General features: G+C 48.6%; 4 protein-coding genes across 7 annotated transcripts in view; 2 read left to right on the top strand and 2 right to left on the bottom strand.

Moving 5' to 3' along the window:
• The first annotated feature begins 220 nt into the window (after window positions 1-220).
• On the top strand, window positions 221-8,942 carry LOC117645628 (putative fatty acyl-CoA reductase CG5065). Its single transcript, XM_034385884.1, has 9 exons — window positions 221-490; window positions 6,001-6,267; window positions 6,371-6,619; window positions 6,727-6,872; window positions 6,940-7,049; window positions 7,117-7,309; window positions 7,524-7,772; window positions 7,871-8,131; window positions 8,250-8,942. The coding sequence occupies exons 2-9, from the start codon at window positions 6,007-6,009 to the stop codon at window positions 8,395-8,397; spliced, it is 1,617 nt and encodes a 538-aa protein (XP_034241775.1). The 5' UTR covers window positions 221-490; window positions 6,001-6,006; the 3' UTR covers window positions 8,398-8,942.
• On the bottom strand, window positions 8,938-18,245 carry LOC117645627 (ATPase family AAA domain-containing protein 2-like). The gene is made up of 25 exons (XM_034385882.1): window positions 17,832-18,245; window positions 16,928-17,042; window positions 16,765-16,852; window positions 16,540-16,670; window positions 16,232-16,401; window positions 15,895-16,149; window positions 15,715-15,808; window positions 15,488-15,637; window positions 15,251-15,410; window positions 15,028-15,162; window positions 14,828-14,946; window positions 14,600-14,748; window positions 14,260-14,508; window positions 13,957-14,169; window positions 13,690-13,871; window positions 13,374-13,551; window positions 13,078-13,263; window positions 12,855-12,990; window positions 12,594-12,750; window positions 12,335-12,520; window positions 12,051-12,250; window positions 11,760-11,971; window positions 11,328-11,670; window positions 11,068-11,258; window positions 8,938-10,974 (listed from the first exon to the last, which is right to left on the bottom strand). The coding sequence occupies exons 1-25, from the start codon at window positions 17,910-17,912 to the stop codon at window positions 10,924-10,926; spliced, it is 4,131 nt and encodes a 1,376-aa protein (XP_034241773.1). The 5' UTR covers window positions 17,913-18,245; the 3' UTR covers window positions 8,938-10,923.
• Window positions 18,246-18,527: 282 nt separating this feature from the next.
• On the top strand, window positions 18,528-21,060 carry LOC117645629 (glucose-6-phosphatase 2). 4 transcript variants are annotated; one of them, XM_034385886.1, is made up of 8 exons: window positions 18,553-18,567; window positions 18,725-18,836; window positions 18,973-19,066; window positions 19,139-19,303; window positions 19,392-19,595; window positions 19,683-19,819; window positions 19,885-20,176; window positions 20,246-21,060. In XM_034385886.1, exons 3-8 carry the CDS (start codon window positions 18,993-18,995, stop codon window positions 20,520-20,522), a joined length of 1,149 nt encoding a protein of 382 aa, XP_034241777.1. In that variant the 5' UTR covers window positions 18,553-18,567; window positions 18,725-18,836; window positions 18,973-18,992; the 3' UTR covers window positions 20,523-21,060. The 4 variants fall into 4 exon arrangements, with proteins under 4 accessions (XP_034241779.1, XP_034241777.1, XP_034241778.1 ...); XM_034385887.1 differs by having other exon boundaries at window positions 18,560-18,611; window positions 18,743-18,836; XM_034385885.1 differs by lacking the exon at window positions 18,553-18,567 and adding an exon at window positions 18,594-18,611.
• Window positions 21,061-21,069: 9 nt separating this feature from the next.
• LOC117646331 overlaps window positions 21,070-25,258 on the bottom strand; it is a 32,735-nt gene continuing 28,546 nt past the window's right edge. Inside the window, exons 6-10 of the mRNA XM_034387209.1 lie at window positions 23,630-23,715; window positions 23,463-23,548; window positions 23,084-23,358; window positions 22,840-22,997; window positions 21,070-22,746 (exon numbers count right to left, since the gene is read on the bottom strand). Of these exons, the coding sequence (XP_034243100.1) occupies window positions 22,579-22,746; window positions 22,840-22,997; window positions 23,084-23,358; window positions 23,463-23,548; window positions 23,630-23,715 (773 nt within the window). The 3' untranslated portion in view covers window positions 21,070-22,578. The remainder of the gene's footprint in view (window positions 22,747-22,839; window positions 22,998-23,083; window positions 23,359-23,462; window positions 23,549-23,629; window positions 23,716-25,258) is intronic.

Below are 25,258 nucleotides of genomic sequence, written 5' to 3'. Positions count from 1 at the left end.
AGGCAAACTTACACACAGCCTCGCGACCGCAAAAGCCACACGACGAATAATGAAAATAGTTGGGGGGGGGGGCACGCCTCGAGACGGGCAGCACGTCGTCGTCCTCCTCGTGGCATCCGCGGATGGTCGCGCCCGCCGCGCCCGCGGCCCTCCCGCCACGCGACGACGCCCCGCCACGCCGGCGCGCCGCGCGCCGCGAGGGTTCGCGCCAAACCGCCAGTCTATCGCGAGCATCGCGAGTGCTGCAGCGCCCTGGTGGCCCTGGTCCCCCTGATCCGCGAACGGCAACGCGCCACGCCGTGCTCGACGTCGTCCTGGTGCCTAGCAGTGCCTCGCAGTGCCTGGCAGTGCAGTGCCTAGCAGTGTAGTGCCGCGCGTTGCGTGTCCGGCGGGTGGCGTGATAGTCCGCGTGTGTCCAGTGCGAGTCGGTGAAGTACCCGACGCCCGCCAGTGGACGTCCAGCCGAACACCACTGAACACCAGGTTTCAGGTAAAGCGCTGCTGACGGTGTGACGGTTGTCACGGGGGTGCCGCCGCGCCCCGTCCCAGATCCAAGTTGCAGTGCATGCACCTTTTGGGACGCTCGGCTGGCGAGTCACGGCGAGTCGGCTGCGCCGTTTGCTGCTTTGGGGCCGAAATGACGAGCCCTGGGGTTAATGTAATTGTCTCCCCGCCCCCCGGGCTGAAACAACAGCTTGCCGGCTTCACTTAGTAACTAACTTAGTACAGACCCGAGTACTGGGTACAGACCAGTCCGTGACCTGTCCCACCTTATCCCTGCGTGCGCGCCTTGGGTCTGGCCTGCGCCGCATCGCCGCGGCTAAGCTAAGTCCAGTGACGCCTCCTTTCGGCGGGAAACTGTATGGAATGGACTCTGAGGCTGGCCGGCCTGCATCGCACAGTGGGCCAGAAGACCGGTGGAGGCGGCCAAAACTCTAGACGCGTTTTGAGCTCTAGAGTCACTAAACAGGCCTCGAACCAAACGTGTGACCCCACCAATGGATTCCTCGTTCGGAGAGCAATCTATTGGTGGGGGTCACACGCTCGGTTCGAGTCCCATTTAGCGACTCTGGAGCCCAAAACGCGTCGAGAGTTTTGGCCGCCGCCTCCGGTCTTCTGACCCACTGTGCATCGCCGGCGCGCGGCGCTCGCGTGCAACAAGTGGCTGGCTAGCTGGCTTGGCTGTTGGCGCCCGGCGCAGCTTGAAGCTTGCCGCGCTGCCACCACACTGCCACCGCCCACCTGTGCCACGGCCAGCACGGCCAGCACGGCCACGAGGACAACGGCCTGCCTGGCCTGGCCAACGCCAGACCGCCAAACGGGGACTCGCTAATCAGAGCGGTAAACAAGCATCGCTAGCCGTCTTGCAACGTCGTTCGAGAAAAGGGGAGGCTCCATTTTCCGACGACCTTGATTTGCTGCAATCACCAATAAGAAGGAAAAGTGTCAAGTGGTGCAGTGGTGCTTGTGCGCCAAGGCCGCCAAGGCTGGCGGTGCTGAGTGTCTCTGCAGTCTCTGCGTTCTCTCACGCCGCGCCGTTCTTTCGCGGCCCGCTTATGGTTTTCCATAACGCCGCCGCTGTGCTCGCTGCTCGCTCTAAGACTTCCTCGCATATTAAAAGAAAAACTAGTCCAGCTGGAGGCCATCCTCCCGACGCGTCCCGAGGCTGCATCAAGTGGCATGAAGCAAGCTTCCGCGTGCGGCTGGTGTCCGATTCTGATTTTGCGGCCGACTCACAGTGGGCCAGAAGCCGGTGGAGGCGGCCAAAACTCTAGACGCGTTTTGAGCTCCAGAGGCGCTTAACAGTACTCGAATCGAACGTGTGACCCCACCAATGGATTCCTCGTTCGGAGAGCAATTCATTGGTGGGGTCACACGTTCGGTTCGAGTCCCATTTAGCGACTCTGGAGCTCAAAACGCGTCTAGAGTTTAGGCCGCCTCCACCGGCTTCTGGCCCACTGTGCGACTGTCTTGCCGGCCTGCCGCCTCGTTTTGGCGCGTCGCGCGCGTCGTCCGGAGTGCATGCACCCGACGCGGATCGCTGCCGCCATGGCTGCCTCGCACTGCCGCCTCGCCTCGATATCAGAGTCTGATTGCGGCGAGTGTGTCACTGAAGGGCGAGACAGAGTGACAGAACAAAGCGCCCAAGTCGAGTGGCAGTGGCACGCCCTGGGCACGCCAGTGAAGACAACAAGCAACTTGTGGCGTCAAATAAAAACGCACAAAAACAACAAGATCCCGCTCAACTAAGCCCCCCCCCCGCCCAAGAAAAGCCTGATAAAGGGTGTCTGTTATAGGCCCCTAACCTGTGTCCACAACTCATTTTCTTCAAACCGAGCAAATTTGCCTTTGCAAAGAGAGTTTGTTTGCGCTCTCTCTTAGTACGTACCGTACCACTATCACTGGCTGGTGCGGGGCTCCCCGATCGAGAGACTATCTGCGGTTCGGATTGCGTCAATTGCAGCCACATTTCACTTTTTTTGCGACTGAGAACACGGCCACGTTATGGCGCTGCCGTTTTGGCGCCCCTGTCACTCTGCTTTGCGTAACGTAACGATGCTGTCTGTACCGCACCGCGCACTCCGCGCGGCGCCCTGACCCACCCAGGCACAGCACACAGCACACCCGCGCGCTTGCAATATGTCAAGTGAAAGCCGTAAAAGTGCGCGCGCGTCGCGCCGCGTCCCGCAAAGTCAGCCCAGCCAAGTCGCAAGGCTGTGCTCCGGGGCTGCTGCGCAAACACGACACTGTGGGGATGCGTTAACGCGCGGGAACGAAAAGGGAACGTGAGGAGGGCAGGGTGTGCCGCGTGCGCCGTGCGGGGCACAGAGTGTGCCAGAAGACCAGTGGAGGCGGACAAAACTCTAGACGCGTTTTGAGCTCCAGAGTCGCTTAACACATTCACGACCGTCCGGGAACACGCGTTCCCGTACGGGAAAAAGTCCAGACGACCATCCGGGAACACCGTTCCCGGACAAATCCGATTTTCCGATTTCGCCTCACAGAATTGTCACGATCATGAGACATATTTTTTTGGAACCGCCTCAACGAAAGACGCAAGTTACTTTTTGAACGGACCTCGTACGATGAATTTGGTACGGGTACATGATTCCCGGACGGTCGTCAGAGACATGTCCAGTCCGGGAACACCGTTCCCGTACGTCAAAGCGGCCCAGCAAGCTAAATGAGGGAATTTTCGGAATCAGCGGATCGAGCCCAGGCCATTCGCACACTTTTCGACTTGGTTTGAGCTGTTACAACCAACTCGATTTTGACACGGCCCGATTCTGCTGCACGTCAAGAAGGCCGTGTGGAAATCGGGTTGGTTGTAACAGCTCAAAACAGGTCGAAAAGTGTGCGAATGGCCTGGGGTCGATCCGCTGATTCCAAAAATACCCTCATTTAGCTTTCTGGGCCGCTTTTACGTACGAGAACGGTGTTCCCGGACTGGACATGTCTCTGACGACCGTCCGGGTACACGGTTCCCGGACTCAAAAACGGCCATACAAGCTTCAAACTGAGACTTCTTGCGTTTTCTTCCTTATTTTTGAAAAATAAAATGATTTTGGTACTCATTTTGATCGGGAACCGTGTTTCCGTACTGCGTTCCCGCGTCTAATGTCGTTGGCGTCCACACGGGAACCCTGTACCCGTGAATGGGCATGGCCCTCGCGACCGTCCGGGCGCGGGGTTCCCGGAATTTTTTTTTCGGCTGATTGGTTTTGTTATTGCATGATTCGTGCTTATATCTAGTCGCGAGGTCTGGGAGATGCATGGTTTGGTCAAAGCAGACTCCGGTCCTGAGGGGACGTTTGCCCAAAACGAGTCCGGTCGTGAATGTGTTAAGGCACGCATTCCCAGCCGCGACCCGTGCGCGCTATCTGTCGATTATCATCATGTCGACAGGCGAATGACCTGAGACATTTTCCTTGGCAGTGCAGTGGTGCAGTGCAGTGACCCGTCAGGTCGGGCCTAATAACTGCGACTCCGCTCGCTCACCCACACGCGCGCACACACAAACACACGCACACGCACCTGCTCCCACGCACGGACAGCTCGGTACCCAAAATAGTACATAAGCCGCCGAGGTTTGCATAAGGCGGTGCTAGCGCTTCGTCGGCGCTGCGCTTAGTGCGTGTGCGAAACGCGTTTCCTGCCTGCCCGCCCTGCCCACCCTGCCCCCCGCGCTTGACGCTCAGCGCTTCAAACTCACCGCCCCGCCTAGAGACCCTCCCGTCAGAGATGCGCAAGCCAGCGCTTGGTAGTCCCGTGGAGTCAAAGGCACCCTGAGTCAGGCTAGCGGGCGACCGCCGTATAGGGATCATGCACATACCACGTGACCCAAAAAAGGCCACTTTTAGACCCCTCCCTCCCCCCTTGTGACCCTCTGTGACTCTTCGCCGACCCCTCCCCCCTCCCCCAAAAGTCACGTGGTAATTTTTGGAATTTGGTTATTGCGATTTAGTAAGACTGCTTCGCCAATATTGTCGTCTTTTCATTGTTTCTTGGATTGCGTAAGATTCGAGTGTGAACAAGAAAGCTTTACCACAGCTGGACAGGACTTGAAAGGTTCACATTAACTGACTTTAAGGTATTTGTGCGCGCCCGCGTACGAAAACGTGCGTTACGTTGTCAGTGATAATGAATTACTGTTGTTTGCTTGCTCACTGAAAACCTTGCGATAACTTGTTCGTTATAGAAAGATTGTTTTCGGGATGACCAATCATTTGTTCGCTGTTTGCAAACCTCCTGTTAGTAAAAAGAACGTGTTTGCATTGTGAACTCTTATTTGAAGTTTTTTTTCGCCACATTACGAAAGCAAAATTCTTTGCAAGCTACGAACTGAGTGGTTTTTAATGTGAATAACACATTCCTCGGCAAGAGTGTGCTTGTGCTGTAAGAATTGTAATTTTTATTGAAGTGTCATCATTTTTAATTTTAAAAACAATGTGCAGAGCAGTCCGTTAAGTTCCGAGAAATTCATGTCACGTGACTTTTTGGCAACCCCCCGTCCCCCCTTGTGACTTGCCGTGACTTTTTCGCGACCCCTCCCTCCCCCTAAATGGGTCACGTGGTATGTGCACGACCCCATACCTGCTGTGCCGCACCAGATGCTACCTGCGTAGCCTCGCGCGGGGCGAATTCGGGCTTCTCGCTCCGCATGGGACTACCAGTCGTCTGTGATTGGCTGAGAGGGCCCCCCTTTGCGCATCTCTGACGGGAGGGTCTCTAGCCCCGCCCCGTCGGCCGCTATGCCCCTATTCGCGGCTAAGGCCCCACGGTGTGCCAAGTGAGCGCGGCGGCCGTGTCGGTGCAGATGCAGCACTGTTAATGAATTGGAATTGACGGTGAGGTTGGCGGCGCGGCTCTGGCGCGTGAGTCACCGAGTCACCGCGGGCACGGCGAAGGAGAGAGTCAATCAGTCACGATGTCACGATGTCGCGATGTCGCGGTGAGGGAAGAGGGGGCAGGGGCGATTCCGATGGCGGTTCGCCGGTTCGCTTCCGCAGCCAACCGCAGCGCGGAGTGTCGTCGCGGACGGCTGTTCGCCGGATTCCGCGACCGCCAAACCACGGCGTCGTGGAAGTCCTCGTCGGTCGCCGTCCCCGTCATTGACGATGGCCAAAGCACGCTGCTGCGTGCGTGCGTACGCGTGTCGAAGCCGGCCGCCGAAGGTGATGCTTATCCCCTGTCGCTTCCTCGTGTCGTCCTTGCCGCACAGGACGTGGCCAGGACGGCCAGGACGTCCGCGCGCCGCCACGCCACCAAGTGCGTCTCCAAGGAGATAAGTGGCGGCAATAGTGCACCGCGGCGCACCTCACCCGGCGCCGGGCCAGGACGTTGCATGTCGCCGTGTCGCCGCATCGCCGCGCGCCAAGCCTCGGACAAACCGCGAAAAAAAGGCAGTAGTCCGCCCATGCCTCGTTCAACTTGTAAATCCGACCGAGTTCGCCGTACGCAGTACGCCGAACGCTACAGTAATGTGTCCTCTGCCCACAGCCCGCCATGGCGCCCTCGCGGTCGTCGCCCGCCGTGGTGGCCGACATGAAGGCCGACGTGCAGGCCGACCCCGTCTTGCTGCCCGACGTAGCTGGCTTCTACGCGGGCCGCGACGTCCTGGTGACGGGCGCGACGGGCTTCATGGGCAAGGTGCTGGTGGAGAAACTGCTGCGGTGCTGCCCGGACGTCCGCTCCGTCTACATCCTGGTGCGGCCCAAGCACGGCACCTCCACCCGCGCGCGCGTCGAGGCCATGTCCCGCCTGCCTGTGAGTAGCTCGCCGGGAGGGTGCCCATCCTTGCCGCCATGCCCGGCCATGCCCCAGACGTGGACACGGCGACGGCCGGCCTCAACCTGCTCTTGTTCCTCAGGTGTTCGAGCGCCTGCTGAAGGAGCGGCCGGCCGCCTTCGAGCAGCTGAGGCCGCTGGAAGGTGACGTGGGGCAGGAGAAGCTGGGGCTGAGCGAGGCCGACCAGCGCACCGTGCTGGACAACGTGTCCATCGTCTTCCACATGGCCGCCTCGCTCAACTTCAAGCTGCCCCTCAAGCAGGCCGTGGAGGACAACACCGCGGGCACGAAGAGCGTCCTGGACTTCTGCTGCCAGATCGCCAAGCTCGAGGTACCTGGTGCCTGCACTGCAGAGCCCGCAGTGGACGGGATGGCCCGGGGTGGCCCGGGGAGGCCGGCCCTGTAACGATCGTGTAACGACCACCCTCCCTGTTGCAGTCCTTCGTGTACGTGTCGACGGCCTTCTGCAACTGCGAGCAGGAGGTGCTGGAGGAGCGCGTGTACCGGCCGAAGGTCGACCCACACCAGGTCATGCGGCTGTGCAGGGAGTCGGACCCTGACACCCTCCAGACTCTGACCAAACAGTGGGTACCCCTGCTCTCCACCGCCCGCGGCAACTGCTGGCAATGGGTCTAAACGGGTCTGTTGCAGGCTCATGGGCAAGCACCCCAACACATACACGTTCACCAAGCAGCTGTCGGAGGGCCTGGTCGACGAGTACCACACCAAGATGCCCTTGTCCATCGCGCGGCCTTCCATCGGTAAGCTCAGAAAACCCCCGCCATTCCTTCCCTCAATCCCCGTCCTCTACGAATCGTTGTGTCGCAGTGACACCCGCCCTGCGCGAGCCCGTCCCCGGCTGGGTGGACAGCCTCAACGGCCCCACGGGCATCGTCATCGCCTCCGGCAAGGGCGTGCTGCGTTCCATGATGTGCGACGCCCAGCACCACGCCGAGGTCGTCCCCGTCGACGTGTGCATCAACGCGCTCATCCTCATCGCCTACAAGCGCACCCGGCTCTCGTGAGTGCAACGCCGCAACGCGGTGCTGGCTGGGCCGCTCCGGGTCGTGAGTTTTGCCTACCCGCGCGCCTCACGGGCGATGATAGGCAAGCCCGCAACACCGCGGCGTGCCGAGCGCAATGGGTTGCCTACCCGGCGCCCGTTAGGCGCCCGTTAGGCGCGCGGCCCGCACCGTCGCGACTCTGGCACAATTCCCGTCGGTCGCTGTTGGCAGGCAGGACGAGGCGAAGCGGACGCCGGTGTACAACGTGTCGTCCAACGAGAAGCAGCGCATCACGTGGGGGGAGATCATCGACCTCGGCAGGGAGAAGATCCACGAGTACCCCTACGACACCGTGCTGTGGTACCCGGACGGCGCGAGCCGCACCAACTGGCTCGCGCACACCCTCATCGTCTTCTTCTTCCAGACCCTCCCCGCCTACGCCATCGACTTGCTGCTCACCCTCGCCATGCAGAAGACGTTGTAAGTGCCGTGGCCTGTGGGGCGACCCGGGGCGACGGCCCCGCCCGTAGAACTTAGCCTAACCTAACCTGCCTCTCGCTGTTCCGTGCGTGCTGCAGCATGGTGCGCGTGCAGCGCAAGATCGCGGCCGGCATGAGCGTGCTGCAGTACTTCACGATGCGCGACTGGGACTTCCGCAACGACCGGACGTGGGCGCTGTGGGAGAGCCTCGATAGGAAGGACCAGGAGGTGTTCTACATCAACAACACCGTGCCCGTGGACCCCCAGGAGTACCTCAAGATCATCATCCTTGGGTCGCGGCAGTACTGCTGCAAGGAGCCTCTCAGCACTCTGCCGCGCGCGCGCAGGGTCCTCAGAATGTAAGTACCTCCTATCGGTCTTGTCGTCTGGGTTGCCTGCCTTCTGGCACTTCTGGGCGCGCCGCCGGCTCGCCGGACCCACGCTCGGCGCTCACGCTCTCTCTCTCCGCTGTTGCAGCCTGTACTACGTGCACCACACGTGCATCGCGCTGTTCTACGCGTTGTGCGGCTGGCTGCTGTTCCGCGTGCTGGACTCCGTCCTGGACTCCACGCTCGACCCCAAGTCCTGGGCCATCCTCGGCCAGGTCTCCCCGAGCGGCCACTAGCCCCGCCACCACCGCCACGCCCGGAACACGCAGACAGCCACTGCCGGAGCAGACTGCGCTTCGCCACGCGTCGCAGCCACCAAAATAGTGCAGTGCTACGAGTGACTGCTACCGTTCAGTGTCTCAAACTGACTGAAACTAGACGGGAAACTCTCACTAAGCATTTCCACGCCTTAAAAGTCGAAGGAATATTTGAGGTGGCTCAATTTTACGGATCAACATCTACTACAGTGTGTAGAGAAGGGAACATTTTCGCTCTCTCTTCGAGCGTAGAGCGAGCCCAGCGTTGCTTCATGGTTTGCCTTATTGGGGCAGTGACCTCTGACGACCCGGGAACTACACGAGATTAGCCGCGCCACACCACACTGCCATCGCGACCACGCCGCTCGTCCGGGTTGGTCCGGGTCCGGACGGTCCGGACGTCCCGTATCCGTAACGCAGTAACGCAAGACTGAGGCGAGGGCGAGGTCTTCGTCGGGCATCTCCAGCCTTCCTAGTGGACTCCACGAGGGGAGCTCGTGTAAAATAAATGTATGGCCATTGCAGCTTGTTAACTTTTATTTCAAACCTTATTACAGTCGTTAAACACATCCTTTTGTGCATTCCTGCAAGTCTGAGGTTCTTAAACTAAGGAAGTACCAAGAATGTGGAGAAAAAATTAGTCTTACACAATAATAAGAAATAAAAACCTATCAAAGACTGAACTATATGGAAGCTTGGCAACCTATTTAACAAAATACTGAAAACCAAGTACTGAGATGCCTAAATAAGGAGAATTACTATTAATGCACTGATACAAACAGAGAAACAGCACAATTGTGTTTTTTACTTAGCAGTCTCTTTTTGAGCTCATGAATAGGATATAAATGACACAAAATACCGACTAGGAAAAAATATGCTAATTACAAGTGTACTTTCAAAGAGATGACTAAAAAACGGCAGGAAGAAATGGAAGCCAGTTGAGCAACACACTGTTTTAAAATGTAAGTCGGTTAATAACGCCAGCACACACATTTTTCCTTTGATTATTCAATTAATTAGCCTTAAAGGGCTTTAATTTTAATATGACTAATACGTATAGGCTGAAAGGCAAATTTTCGGATGAAAAAAATCCACACATCAAAACAAAAATATTCGAAAACAACACCAGTGGCATTTTTATCAGACTTCAATTGGAACAATCCTCATCAATCCACTGTTGCCCAGGGGATAACCTTAGAGAGAACCATATTCCACTAATATCACAGATTTAAAAATGGACTTCAAGACAAAATTTTGAGATTTAAAAATTAAAGAAACTGATGAGAAAAGTCATGGGATAAAGGTAGGTAGCAGACCTGCCTGGGAGAGCCTGTACAAATCAAATTGACAGAATTTTTAGTCTTAGTAGTGCAGAACCACATATTTTCTTCAAGCTAAAACTGACAAACAATGCCCCACAATGATTTTGCCAAATACACATTGCTAATCAGTGCAAGTAATTCTTTCATAATGGAAATAAACTGCTTTCTGAATACAGAATCAATAAAGATAATTAAGTATCATCAGTTCACTTGTAAAGGAAAGTTTACAACCTAACAGTAGATTACAAGAAGTAGGCAACATGAAGGAAACATTACCACAAATACACTGGCAGTGTCGGTAAAAATGACCACTTGAACAAGGTAGCCATACTTAATACCCTGCACAACTATGGGACAATTATTATTGAAATAGTTATATATAGTCAACATAATATTGAGGTATATGAAGATACAGAAGGACAAAATTGAAATTCCCTTCATCTTTGAAGTCTGTTGACATTTATGTACAACACATTTGGTATCATAGTTTTACTTCTTTGATTAAAAAAGAACAGGATAAATTGCAACCTTCATAACATGCATTTAGGTATGTACAATTAATCCCTAAAATAAAAGACTATTAATAAGAGAGTTATTGGATTTAAAAATTGGAACCTGTAAAGTAACATTTTGCCAGGCTTATCTTTATTTGGCCAACCAATCATTTTGAATTGGTATTTTGATTTAACGTAAAATGCAACTAGTTTGAACTCAGGATACAGGACAGTTTTACAGGCACTAACATTATTTGAAGCACACAAACTGATTTTTCAATTCATCTAAGTATAAGTCAAATAATTAAACATTAAAATAACACCAGGTGAGCAAAAAGTCCCACGTACTATTGCAGTCTTACTGTCGGCATGGAAAATATCTTGCCATTTCACCCTGACTAAGCTCAAGGGCCAACCAGGCTACTCCTAAAAGCGTTCTTGCCCAAAATGTGTCTAGGACTTTCTGCTCACCTTGTATAAAAAACTAGACATTAATGCATATCAGCATCTTACAAACGTAATTTGGAGAGACTATCAACAGTAACAAATACTTCTTGCAATTGCTTATTGGATTGTAACTTACTTTCAATTAATTAATAAAACTTCTACAAACTCACATGGAAAATTACACAAATTCCAATAAGAGTGGCAGTGATTTGGCAGTGCACAGGGCGATGTCGCTCTGATTACTACGATGGTTTCATGAACACTTTGAAGCGTTCAATTTCTCCTCGAAGAACCTAAAACAACAGAACAAACAATTATAACTTTTGTTTCTGAAATAATACAAATCTCGATGGTTCACAAATCATGAAATAAGAAAAGATGATTACCTGAGGCAATGAGCTACGATCCCACTTATCACTGAAACTTGAGATCTTCTTCTCCAGTCGAATATAAAGTTCAGTTAATGATTTAACATGGCAGTCTTTTGTTGCAATAACTATTGAAGTCAGTAATTTCTCCAAGTCTGATGTATCAATGGTCACTTCTTTTTTCATCTCAGTTGGGGATGTGGAATTTCCTGAAGGAAATAAACATGTTACAGAGTACTTTGAACAGCTTACACCTGACTTAATACATGATTACTTACTGGCTGTTGGCTTGCTGCATTCTGATGACGTACGTCTCGTTTTGGGACTTTCTCTGTCAGGTCTAATTGGAGACTTGCTGTCTCTGCAACGTTTGTTATCAGGGCCCTTGGAGTCAGGTAGGTTAGTCTGGTCCATATCATCATCAGAATGTGTTTCACAGCTGCCATTCATGCTGGCGAACTTAGCATTATCAACTTCTGTCTTTTCAGCTGTTTCTTTGACATCACTACTGTGTCTTGATGATAAATCAGTCGGGGTGTGGCTTCGGTCCCCACCAGTAGGAGAGGGAGGTGGTGAGGAAGGGGGTGCACTTCCTGCACGTTGAGTTACCGATTCAACTGCCTAAAAGCACAAAAGAATTATTTTACGATGAGATAATAAAAGTAAAGATAAGATATAACAAAATTGAATTAGAGACGGGTATATCTTACAGTGTCTTGCTTTTCCTGAGGATGATCTTCTGAGAGTTTCTTCTTCTTAGGCTTGCTGATAAAACCTCTGGACCAACTACTAGGACGTCGCTTGCGACTTGACAGAGGGCCATTTGGGACAGCACCATTGTTGGATGCTACTGACGAGTGGCTCGACACATCACCATTGACAAGACGTGCTGGTCCGTCTTTGTTTCCATTGGTGCCTTGATCTACAAAAATAATATGTTAAAAACAAGACTGCCTACATTGAAAATTATCCTCTACACAAATGCTACTCAAATTGATTACTTTTGTGGGCAGAAGACGTGGTGTGTATGAATTCTGGGGCAGGAGCATATCTTGAGGGGCTATCCTTGCGTTTCTTTCGATCAGATGAAATGGATCGGCAGCGATCTTCAAAATCTGAATCCATTTCTGCTTTTATAAGAGCATAAGCAGTGTCCTTCAGAAAGCATGCTCTATGCCGAATCAGTTTGTCAGCTTGATCCCTAAAATAAAAAAGAAAAAGAAATTGAATTATTGCATAAGGCATTTAGAATGTTTCTGAGTAACTTTCAGAATCAATAGCATACCTGTCAGGATTATATTCCAAAGCATTCCTACAAATAAGGTCGATATCATCCAGAAACTCCTTAGCACATACATAATCATGCTTATCAATGCGAGTCATCATTGTTTCTAGATCCATTGGTTTCTCAATGATATCATAATAGTCTGGGGCTTCTTCAACATCCACAGGCTTAGTAAACATGAAGAATCTTGACAAAGATAAAGGTGTAAAATTACTTCCACAGAAGATGCAAGTGCTAGCTTTATTAGTCAAATACTTACAATCGGTTACGGGCAAGCTTGGCACAAACTTCTCTGAGGAAAATTCGTAACTCACGTAAAGTATGTTCTTCCTTAGCATACAATTTCGCTAAATCTTCATCAGTTAATTTAGCAGGTTCTGGTGGAGGTGCTACAGGGAGCTCTTCCCAAGTTTCTTCTGTAACAAGGACAAGTGTGTAATTGCATTAGAGTTACAATTTGCAATGGGACCCAAAATATAATAACAATAGCTTTAATGATTAGTGATGAAAAAATACAAACCAGTTAGCTTAGGAGGTTTAGGAGGCAGAAGAGTGCTTTGAAGTATTAGAGGACTAAAGAAACTTTCACGCTCCTTATTGCTAGGATTCTTTACGGTAAATATTTCATCTCGGTATCCACTGAAGACACTTTTCAGCTGCAATGCAATAATGACATGGATGACATATAGCTCAGGTTACACACATTAATGACCATAACGTCATAACATAAGTCATAAACATACCTCCGTAGGCAATGCTACGTCTGGACCATCTGATGTTGCCAGCAGAAAAACAGGACTACTCATATCCAATTTCTGCAGGTGCAGAAGAAATATTGATTGAACTGTGTGTGGTACTTGTTCCCACCACTGTCCAATACTTGGCAGATACACAACAGAAGGTGGGTTACGGCGAGCTTCTTGGAAAACCTGGAAGCATGCAAGTCAGCCATTTCAGTCAATGAAAGCTGGGAATCCCAGAGATATGATCAGTCAGAACTAAACTTTGATAAGCAAGGATATTAATTCCTTATCCTGACCTGCGATACAGTTTCTTCAGGAGAGCGAGCACTGACTTCATACATGGAACCAAGATCTAAAGTGTACACTGGAATATGCTCCATATGGTGCAACAATGCTGGTGCTAAGTGAGTTGTTTGACCATAGTCTGAACCAGGACCCACAATCATGAGCCTTGGTTGGTGGACCACAAAAAGCCTGAAATTGAGAAAAAAGAGTCTCATGTTTCAAATATATAGAGAATGAAACTATTAATTGCAAAGGAGAAGTGCATTTGTGTTAAAAAGTTTAATGGAAGGGGAGAGAGAAATTGACCAGAATTGAAGTCCTACTAACTTGTTTTTGTCTCTGGACAGCCCGTGAGGGAAAATATCCTTCATCTGAGTAATGATACTTTCCAATCTACCACTCAAGAGAGGCTCCAAGAAAACAGGAAGTTTGCTGGCAGGACTAGGAGATACACGATGAGCAGCTGGAACAATACTGCTCTGTGCGAGGGTGAAGTCTTCACAGGCCACCTGCAAGGATGTAAGATAAAATATGAAAACATTAAAGAAAAAATGAAAAACCAAAATTGAATTTCCATCAGGAAGGAAAGCTTACCTGAACTTTATTAGCATCTAGGAGAAGTCGTTGATTTGATTTATAAATTTGTGGATAAGTACGGCGCAATGCTTGAATTACTGACTCAGCACATAATGCCCTCAGATCTGATCCACAATAGCCTGATGATTGCTCAGCAAGTTTGCTAATGACACTTGGATCTGGTTTGTTATCCCACTTATTGACGTGTATTTTTAAAATTTCTTGTCTCTCCTACGAGTAAAATGTTATGATTTCGTTATTTTAGGTTTATGTCTGTTATGACATTAACAAGGAAATACCCTGTAGTGACAAAGCACTCACTTTACAAGCAGGAAGGGGGAAATACAATTCACGATCAAATCTACCAGGCCGACGAAGAGCTGGGTCAATGGCATCAACTCTGTTTGTTGCACCAATAACAATGACATCCCCACGGCTATCCAAACCATCCATTAGGGCAAGAAGTGTTGAAACTATAGATGCATGGATTTGATCTTGCTTAGATGATCGGACAGGAGCAAGTCCGTCAATTTCATCAAAGAATATTATAGAAGGTTTCATTTGATATGCCTGCAAACAGAAAAACATACTTTGCTTAAAGCTGAGAAACAAATAAGCTACCAAAACAAAAGGTAAGGTAAAGGGGGAAAAAAAGGGGCACCTGTTCAAACAAAAGGCGGAGTTGCCTCTCAGACTCTCCAACCCATTTGCTGAGGCAATCTGCACCTTTCCGCATGAAAAATGAAACCTTGCGATCTCCTTGGCTACATTCATTGGCCAGTGCTCTGGCAATAAGAGTCTTACCAGTACCTATAAAAATTAAGAAGTGATAGAATATTGTGATGTGACTTGATTAGGTAATTAAGTGACAAATTGGAATATGCCATACCAGGTGGGCCATGAAACAGAACACCTTTGGGAGGAGTTATGTGGAATTTATCAAATACATCCTTATAAAGCATGGGAAAAACAACCATCTCTTGCAAACATTTGATGTGTTCTTCCAGTCTAGTGAAAAATTGTTAAAAATTAAATTGCTGTAGTACAGAGAGGTGGAAAAAACAACAACACCATTTATGAACAGCTTACCCTCCAACAGCTTGGAATCTAATGCTGGTATCCAATGCCATTGGATCAATATCTGCAAGAGTGGCAGGTTTGCCATCTTTAGAATGAGTAAGATGGTGTCCAGCTACTTTTGCAGCGTCTTTAGGATGATGATGACTACAAGGAGGAAAGAAACAGAAAAAAATTAAATCATCCGGGAACAGGGGCAAGAGAACAAAGACAGTATAGAGTTTGATAAATTTACCGAGAGTGGGTCTTCTTGTGGTCAAATCTAGCTTGACCATCATCACTGCTGGATGACGAGACGTTGGGAGCAAAACGACTGGTTGATCTACGTCCAAGATGACGCAAGACAGAATTACACAGTGCTTTTTGAAATGAACGAGGAGGACGTCTGACAGGTTCTGTTAGAGAGAAAAACCACATTAGCTTCTACAATGAGGGACATTGAAATTCTATGATGTGAAATATAAAAACTGACCTGCTTGGAAACGGTCGACTGTTGGCTTATTCACCCTAAGCTGATAAGTTCTCCTTGTGTCTTGCCTCAAAGAACTTCGACGTGAAGGCTGGTCAGAGTCAGAATCATCACTTCCAGATGAGCTTTGAGTTTGAGACATCATTTCTCCATCTGACATTGACATAAACAAGTGTTTAGTTGACTTAAAATAAAAAATAGAAATTGAATGAGCAAATGAGCAAAATTACCTCTTGAAAATCCCCTTGAATGGCTAATAGGATATGAGAACCTTTTGGTTTGACGGCGTACTCTCTTCACACGAGAATACATGTCTGGGAAATTCTGCAAAGACCAAATTTTAAGTGGGATGATAGAGAATGTATATGCGTAAATTGAAATCCTGGGCAGTCAACACAAAGGAACCTTACCTCATTTTGAGGTGAAACCTTGTCACCTCGTTTTTTTGTCCTCCGTGAATTTTTCTTTGACCCAGGCACTTCTTCGTTTTCTTCTTCAGATGATGCATCATCGCCATTTTCCTTTGGACCCGGTTCAACTTCCATCTCTTCAGCATCCTTCTTCTCTTCACTTTTTTCGGGTTCCTCCTCACTTTCAGTATCTTCCTTAGTTTCCAACTTCACACTTCTTTGACTACGAAGGCTTGGCCCTGCAACCTGAGGGGACTGATGGAAATGACATTAGAGTGATGGTTTTCTTGTGTCAAAATCAATAAATTAAATTATAGTCTTCTGTTTATGTGTATACCTCTTGGGAGGAGTGATCACCGTCTCTACTACGATTTCCTCGGCTATTACTAGCCTTTTCTACTGATGATGGCTCTTTCGGATTTTGATCATAACTTGGATAGCCTCTCAATGTTTGAGTACCAATCAGCCAGCTAGGATGATTGCGCTGCCTAGTGCTACGACGCACCCCTAAAAGAAGAATGAAACTTTATGTATCACATGCACAGCACTAAACTCAAAAAGTAAGGAAATGCACCTGCATTTAAAAAACTGCAAACACAAAAGGGATTGGTTCATAATTAACAATGAGTAAAATACATTACATACCCTCATCTTCTTGGTGTGCCAAATCTTCTTCCAAACCCATATCAATGTGGTCCGTACTAGTGTCAACATGGTCACCAGAACGTCGCCTAGAAGACCTTGACACCCGACGGACTGTTCGTGATGACCGTGATCTGGATAGGATCAAAGAGATACAGAGCGTTGGCATATTTACTATTGAGAAGTAATCAATCACAAACAAATAAACAAACAAGGTAAGAAGATCACCTCCTTGAATCAAAAATAGAATCATCAGAATGAGATTCATCATCAGTCTCTGATCCATCCACATGACCTCGGGAACGCATTGAGAGAGCTGAAATGCAATTGTTGAAAAGAAATGAACCATTACAATTTACTGAATTCAAAACAACATATCTACTCTACTTACAACTAGAGTATCGCAAAGTAGCACGGCGGACTCTTGTAGGATGTCTCCTGACTTTTCCCGACCATGATGTACGCTCATCCTCGTCATCATCATTGTCAGACACTTTGAATCTTAACTGAAATTTTAAAAGGATGAAAACAAGGATTCGTGAAAAAAAGTTATGTCTTGCAATGCACAAGGCAACAAATGAACAGATGATCGACTGTTCAAACAATAAATATGTGGTAAAAGGCAGTTAAGAAAACTTTCACTAGATGAATTTGTGATGAATTGTGGAACTAGCATTTAAAGCTTATACACATAGTGTGTGTTAATGGACACAGTATTTGGGTACTTGTACTAATGGCTCTAGCTGAAGTGATCATGAAAAATAAAGCTAGTAACCGAATGAATTTTCAAAATCTCCATGCTACAATGAGCCTCTAATGATGATTGACAGACAGCTCATTGGGAAAATGAAAATGTTACAATTTTTTAGTAATGAATTTGAAGAAAATTTTTGAAAAGATGATGACAAAAAAAAGTTTCTAAATATTTGTTTATGCTGAACAGACTGTTGCAACACACATGAGGATGGACTGTGGGAGGAACTTGGAACCTTTATTTGTAGATTTCATGGGCAATCAATGAAGAGAACCTCTGCCTTAAACAAAAATTTTCGATAAATATGATGTGTTAAAAGAGTCTAGCTCTCTGTCCTTGCTCCACTAACACTTCTAGAGCAGGGCGTCGATTGGCTTCGGGAAGCAAAAACGCAACAAAACGAAAAATTGGAAAACTGTAGGTCTCGAAAGCGCACTTTATTTTAAGCCAACGCAAGGTAAGTAAGGAACTAATCTCTTGTTGAATGGAGAGTGACAAGACAAGACGGCCAAGACCGTGATGGTTAGAAGGCTATACGCACCACTCGCGTTTCTCTTGTGCTGCGCCTCAGATCCGGCTCGTTTGAAAAGGACGTGTCGTCCTTTCGCCGTGTTTGCACCATCGCAGCGAAAACTCAATGCAAAAGTCACAGTTCCAGTTGCATCACAGGAGCTCCATCCCGAGAAACCCCACACCACAACACGCTCCGATCACTTTCCTTCGCTTCGCGGCCTCAAGCCTTGAGCGCTTCCCAGTCCCACACTCTCCACAATAATCCTCAACTAGGCATCTCGCTCACGGCGTGTGCAATCTTCCAACAGAAGGGCACATTCGTTCACAAATTGCAATTTATAATGGCAAAGTCGTTATTGATCTCAACAAAAAACGGCCTCAACTAAACAAAGGCAAAACAAACCCTCCCTCTCCCTTCCTTATTTCTCGTAACGCATGATTCAGACGGGGAGGGGAGGGGGTTGCCACGGGAGGGGAAGGGTGGGGTGCAGCGGTTTATTCGCATTGGCGGGAATCGTGATAAAACGGAAAGTAAGGCGTTCTGGCCTCTCCAGCTCTTGCAGGGGATTACCAGGTGGACGTTTTTGTTCTAGAAACGGCAAGAATGCGATACCCGAATCGATTCAGCATATCTCGAAGAGATTAGGAAACGTGTCCGGTTTCACAAAGTACGCGCCAAAAGTGTACTAGCGCACTCTAGCGGCGACAAACGGGACATTCCACAGCCTTCTTCAAAGGAGCCGAGTGTGACAACAAAAGCAGAAGTAAGCCAGCAGAAGAAAACCGCAGAAAAGGATGGATGTTCGGAGTTTAGTGAAAATGAGGAGATAACACTCATGTTTCTTTGTTTTATTAAATGTGTCCGTTCTGTCACTGCATGCTTTATTATTGAACGCCGCTCACAAACTGTTTTTATGTCAGGCCTGATCTATTTAGTAGGTTAGGATATGTCACGTCAAATGTCAAGCATTTAGAAGAAACTTCGAACTTCTTTCTGTTGGACGCAGTTCACTCCATTTCTATTTCAGTGCAGGTAAAGTAAATGATTGGAAATCTCTTCTATGAAACATTCGCATTTCGATGGATTGACATCTTTTGCTGTCATTTCAGATTACATTTATCTCTCTGCTAGGTTTGTATGTACATTCTAATTTTCTTTTTCTATCCAGGATAAACATTCTATCAAGCTATGGCTATCTTTGGAGACGCTCTGGAAGAAGTTAATCGTGTTGGTGTGTCTTGCATCATCACTCTTCAAAACCTGTTAGTTCCTCTCTCTCTCTCACTTTGTGCTTGAATGGTCTTTTAGACTTTACAGAGCTCTTTTTTGTACAGATTTCCCGGCTGCGATGAATTGTTCCATGCGATAACAGAGCTCGGCAATTCAGCTCATTCATTCAGCCTCCTTGTCCCACTTGCTGCAGCTCTTGACTTACAACTTTCTTGTGATCTTCTGGTTGTTTGTCTTGTTGGCGAATGGCTCAACATCTTGATGAAATGGTAAGGCTTCTTTCATAGGTTTTATTTTTCTTTCAGTAGTTGATTGATTCATCCTCATAGTCAATGGAACTGTTCTGTTGATTTTAAGGACTTTTATGGAAGGTCGACCCTATTGGTGGGTCAAAGAAACAGATATATATGAAACATATGGAATAACTGCACCAGTCATACAACAGACATCTCACACATGTGAGACAGGAGCTGGCTCACCATCAGGTCACTGTATGCATGCAGCTGTTGTTGGTTTTGTCCTGGCCAAGTGGATTATTGCCAAGTATGAAAGCCGTTCTCGGTATGATAGCATTCTTTTTAGCACTTTGTAATAATACGCACACTGTGTCATGCCTCTCTGAATTTTTTATCTTTTGCTTTATTGCAGATTTCCAAGACCCAATGCACCATATTATCGTAGATTCATTTGGAGTGTGTATGCAGTTATTCTGTTGCTCATTGGTTTGTCAAGAATGTACATTGCGGCCCATTTTCCACATCAGTGTGTGCTGGGAGCTGCTATTGGTAAGTCACTTATTTTAAATTAAGGGTATGACCAGATCTTACAAATGTCAAAATCAATATTTCAGGCATTCCATTGGCTTGGGCCTTGACCTCTGAAAATAGCTCCTTATGCCGCTGGTGGAAAAATTCAGGCAGAGCACATTTGATGTTTGCCGCATCAGCGATTGCAACCTTATCCTGTGCTGCCTACTGGCTCCAAAGAGCACTTGGTGTAGATCCTCAATGGTCTGTGAAGCTTGCTTTCAAGTGGTGCCAATCTCACCGTAATCTACATGTTTCCACCACAAACGTGTTTGCACTGGTCCGTGTTTGCGGGTCAGCCTTTGGCTTTGCAATTGCCTGTCCGTACTCCAAGAGGTAAGAATTTTAATGTGTGATCTATCAGTCTAAGTAAAACTAGGTCTTGATGATAGCGTTTTGTTTCAGGCTTGTAAATAAACGTCTGAGTATTCCTTTTGGTATGCTGCTGGCACTTCTTCTAAATGTAGCAGTGCGCAGTGTGCAGAAGTCTATTCCAACAGCAAATGTTTACACATTTTACTCTGCTCACTTTTTCCTGCATGCTGGCTTGCCACTTCTTGTCCTTCTTTACTTTCCTAAACCAAACACTAATAATCCTGAAAGAAGCGCTTCCTCGTTGTCTTCTTCTTCTGACGCAAACAGGCGAGCGTCACCACGGGAAACAAGAGCCAAGTATGACTAGTCTGTTTCCAAGTTACAACTGTAGTCTGTGGAGGTTTAGAAACATTTCAATCTGGTGGTAATTTTAAAGCCTGGAAGTGTTTCATAACTTTAGTGTGATATTTGGAAAGAAGCACAAAAATAAGGTAGTAGCAAGTCTCTTTACTGAATAGTCTTGGAAAATGTTAAAATGATTGTGTTATAATTTATGTGTTTCCAATGGACTAGGAGAGTAAATTTTGAGCATTACATTGTAAACTGTAACAGTCTCCACTCTTGGATGTGAGTAGACACAATAATTGAGTTCAAAAAAAATAAAATTGCCTGCTGTGTTGCTTTTACTAAAGTACAAAGCCTGCCAAGGATGCAGGAACTAGTCATGTAAATAATCCTTACATTCCATTTTCGATGTTCCTTATGTAAAATTTGTGCTTTATTTTGACTCTGCTCCCAATCAGGTGGTTAATTTGATTGGGCCTCTCAGAGTTGTGACTTTTGCTACTGTGATTAAGTTTAAATTTAAAAGATAAAATAAATGTGAGTAAATGCATTATCTGATATATTTTTTCAATTCTTTTACCCACTTTTATTACCGCTGTAAAAGTCAAGAAAGTTGTTGGCATGAGTTCTCTAGAGAACTGGAATGTGGTTGGGGGTAGTTGGAGTAAGATTCATGACACTGATTTGTCCTGATTTATTTACATAATTTACAGAGGATAGAAAAAAATATGAAACGAATTATAGCAAATGTACAAAACTTCTATACTTGTTTAACTTTACACTGATCTAAAGAGGTAGCAGAGATATTCACACCATAAAATTCAGCAAGGGTGGGCACTAGCATCTATAGAATACACAAGGAACGGTAACTTGGTTGTATCTTTACTTCACAGGTAGTTATTAAATATAAATAATTTACATCTTCAAAACTTTAAAATTTCATTACAAGAGGATTTTTACTGTTGTAAAGACATCTATACACTGTCAACCTATGTACAATAATAAGCATACAAATACCTAGGATTTTGAAACACACTACTACAATTGTCTCAAAATTGTCTCACAGTCCCAAACAAAATGTAACTGGTAGTCTTGTCATTTGAAAGCAATCAGTCTCTTCATCCAATTTAAAAGTGAAATAAGGAACCCCTTCAGAGGAGATTGTGTAATAATTACATCATGGATGGATTTTCATTTCATCTAACATGACTGATTGAATTTACTTTCTACAAAAATAATTTAATTCCAAATCTCGAGTCTATCATCACAAAATATAAATACATCATTTCACCAATCTGCATACAGCAACCATCATCTCAACAGAATTCAAAGTAAATTGTAGTAAAGCTCCATATTGAACAAGTGTGACCACACCACACTAACTTTTTTCCAACGAGGGTCTCATTGGTATGGCTTGCTTAAATGGATACAAAATTGCCCCGCGACGGACGCACAGATGCAGGCATCCAAACGGAAACAGATACTCGCCTCGAAACACGAAACCAGAAGCACATGCCCGCTTCAAACCGGGAATGAAAGCACGCATCTCGACCACACGTCGATGCTTCGATGGCATTCCCTCCAGCCAGGCTTGCCATGCTTGCCATGCTCCAGCACTCCAACCGTCCTACGCTTACCACCTCGATCACACAATAAAAAATAATAATAAATTAAGGAATCTAGTGGTGAGTTCCCACACAGCGGGGCCGTGTTGTCTCGACTAGACCTACTCGCTCCGGCGGCGAGCGCGACAAAGTCAACAAGTCCCTGGAGACGCTGGAGACGGGCGGGGGGCCCTCGGGGCGGAGCGCCCAGTCGCCCTCGCCTCGTCCCCTGGCGTGCAACATCGCTAATATCACATTTGAAGAGAAAACTTACTTCTTACTCTTGACCGTCTTTCCCGAAAACAGCATCGGCGCCAGCCCTGCTTATGCCACTATGTTACCCGGTTGCGTTCACGAGAGTCCGGACCGCGGCGTCGCGGCGGCGGCCAGTCGCCCGCTCCTCGGTCCAGACTCTCGAGGGGAAGAGAGGGTCTCTAGTCTCTGGGAAAGGAAAGGCCTCCCAGGAGGCACAGCTCACAGCTTGTGGCTGTTGACGATGTAGGAGATCCAGTCGACGGTGTGGGCCACCCTGTGGTAGATGCCGGGCTGGCCACGCTGCGCGCACGAGTAGCCGGCCGACACAATGCCGATGAGGTACCAGCGCCCCGTCTTCTCCATCATGAGCGGGCCGCCCGAGTCCCCCTGCAACAACGAGGCGTCGGACGAGACATTGAGGAACACGAACAGAGAACAGAGGGCACACAAACACTACTTCAGGGCTACTCCGCTCCATACCTGGCACGAGTCCTTGCCGCCGCCCCGGTAGCCCGCGCACATCATCTCGTCGTAGATGATGACGTTGATGCCGTTGCTCTGGTGCCACTTCTCGCACAGCCGGTTGTCGATGACGGGCACGTCCACGGCCTGGAGGGTCTTGGGCCGGAGGCGGGAGCCTGTGACACGTGACATGGCACCGCGGTTAGCACGAGCGGAACGAGGACCGCCTGGAGGGTAGGCCACCCATCCTGTCGATACTGACCTGCCTGCAGCGCGCCCCAGCCGGCCGCCCAGCCGTACTGGCCCAGGAAGTCGGCGCCCTTCTGCGGCAGGCAGATGGGCGCGATGTGCGGCATGTACTGCACGGGCCGGTCCAGGCGCAGCACGGCCACGTCGTAGCGGTCGGCCTGCGGCGTGAACTTGAAGTAGGGGTGCACGCGGATCTCGCGCACGCCGAACGTGTAGGCCGGCAGCGGCTCCACGGCCGAGTTGATGACGTAGTCCCCCAGCGTCACCTGCACCTGCCGTGCCGACGCCCTGCAGGCAGCGCGAACAGCGCAAGCAGTCCCGAGTCAAGCCAGTCCACTCAGTCCGGCCACCGCACTGTAGGACCGAAGGGCAAACCGATGGAGTGGCCTTACCTTGCTACGCAGTGGCCCGCCGTGACGACGTGGTACCGGTTCACCAGCGAGCCCCCGCACCGCGAGGAGCCGATTCGGATGTACGCCTGGGCAGCACAAGACAGTGGTGAGCACTGGGAAAGGGAGCAAGGTGCTCGAAGGCGGGACCAGGGACCCAGGACACTGACCTGCCACGGGAAACTGCCGAAGCCCGCCTCGTCGCCGCCGACTATCCGCCGCTGAGCGCCCAGCCGGCCCGGGGACACCCCGCACCCTGCAGGAAGGCAAAGGGTCAGCAACTTGGTCGGCAACGCAGCCGTCCATGCCGTCGAGGGAAGACCGAAGACCCGAGGAACCGCATCGAATCGGATCCACTTATTCAGACGAGACACCCACGTTGCCCCGATAGTTTTTGTGGTTTCTAGCTCTTTCTGTGCGGCAACGGTTACTCTCGCCCTCGCCGCGCCTCGCCGGGGCACTGAGAGTGGCCGAGAGCCGACGGCACGGGATGCAGGGGACCGAGGAGGGGTGGAGGGAGGACGAGGAATGTGTTAGTAAGGGTACAGCATGTTAAACACCACGACGACGAGTAGACTACATACAGAGGCAGGGAGTGGGGGTAGCCCGTGCACAGGGCGGGGAAACGCGCATCACGCAAAAATTCTTTAACTGGTGTTTGAACCCAAGGCCTGGTACACTTTGAGTCTCTGCTGTTCTGCCGGCACACCCACCCTGTGCACTGTTCACCCCCTCTCGCCAATGTTCTCAATACAAACCGGGCATGCAATAGAACAGACGTTATTGTCACGTTTTTACACGGTGGAGAGAAAAATATGAAAGTACAGTAGTTCTGGATACATGATCAAGGCGATCAAACACGTGCTGAACACAGTAGGCTGTGGCAAAACCAAACCAGAATAACCCAACAAAATTAGTACAATACAGCAGGAAATTTCTGTGTTAGGATACAATTTTGAAGAGAAATAGACAATAGACAACCAAGACTTCAAAGTTTCCCAAAACTCCTTGTACATTTTTCGACTTCTGCATCTCCGAGTAGGCAAAGGGGAGAGATAGCTAAAAAAGAAAAAAGAACGATGTGTATAATAATAAATAGTTACAAAGAAGGAAATTTGAAAAAAAAAAAACAGTTCTAAATTAGAACACTATATGTAGACAGTGTCGCATTCGTATTTGTCATAGCTCATGTAGAGTGTACAAATTGGCAGACTCCTCATGAGAACTTTAATGACGACACTGCAAGCAAAATGACATTTAAGTTTTTAATTTTTCTTTTACAGCGTGGTGTGTTGCTATGAATGTATAAAATAAGTCATATAAATACATAACTACAAGTAAACGGCGTTTAGGGTCTCGGGTGCGGGCCCTTGCCTGTAACTTGGATTCATTTACGTGTTGGCCACGGACAAGGGTCCATGGGGAAAACGTCGAAACGTCAAGTCGGCGGGTCAGTCCTCAGTCCTGGCAGTCTTGTTTTGTCCGGTGTGCTCGTCAGTCATAATTTGTGGGGTGGCAGGCATGCAGGGGGCCATCATGCGGTGCTCTGTGACTGCACTGTGACTGCCGCCTGCTCGCTCACAGCGTCACAGATTCGGCTAAACTTATCTCAGGTTGGGCCGAGCTGATGCTGTTACTGTTAAAGTGAGAAGCAGATCTCGAGTGCTTTCGAGATTTCTAGTCTCCCCCCCCCCCCCGAAGTATTCCAGCGTGGGCGTTGGACCCATGTGAGCGTGGATACCGCGCAAGCCCACGGTCGTGTCGTGTACGAAGTAATTAGCTTTTTCAATTGTAATTGC

Source organism: Thrips palmi, unplaced genomic scaffold, assembly GCF_012932325.1.
Source record: "Thrips palmi isolate BJ-2018 unplaced genomic scaffold, TpBJ-2018v1 HiC_scaffold_19, whole genome shotgun sequence".
NCBI classification, from domain to species: Eukaryota; Metazoa; Arthropoda; class Insecta; order Thysanoptera; family Thripidae; genus Thrips; species Thrips palmi.
The sequence above is the reverse complement of the archived record's forward strand: the minus strand, read 5'-3'. Positions and strand labels throughout refer to the sequence as shown.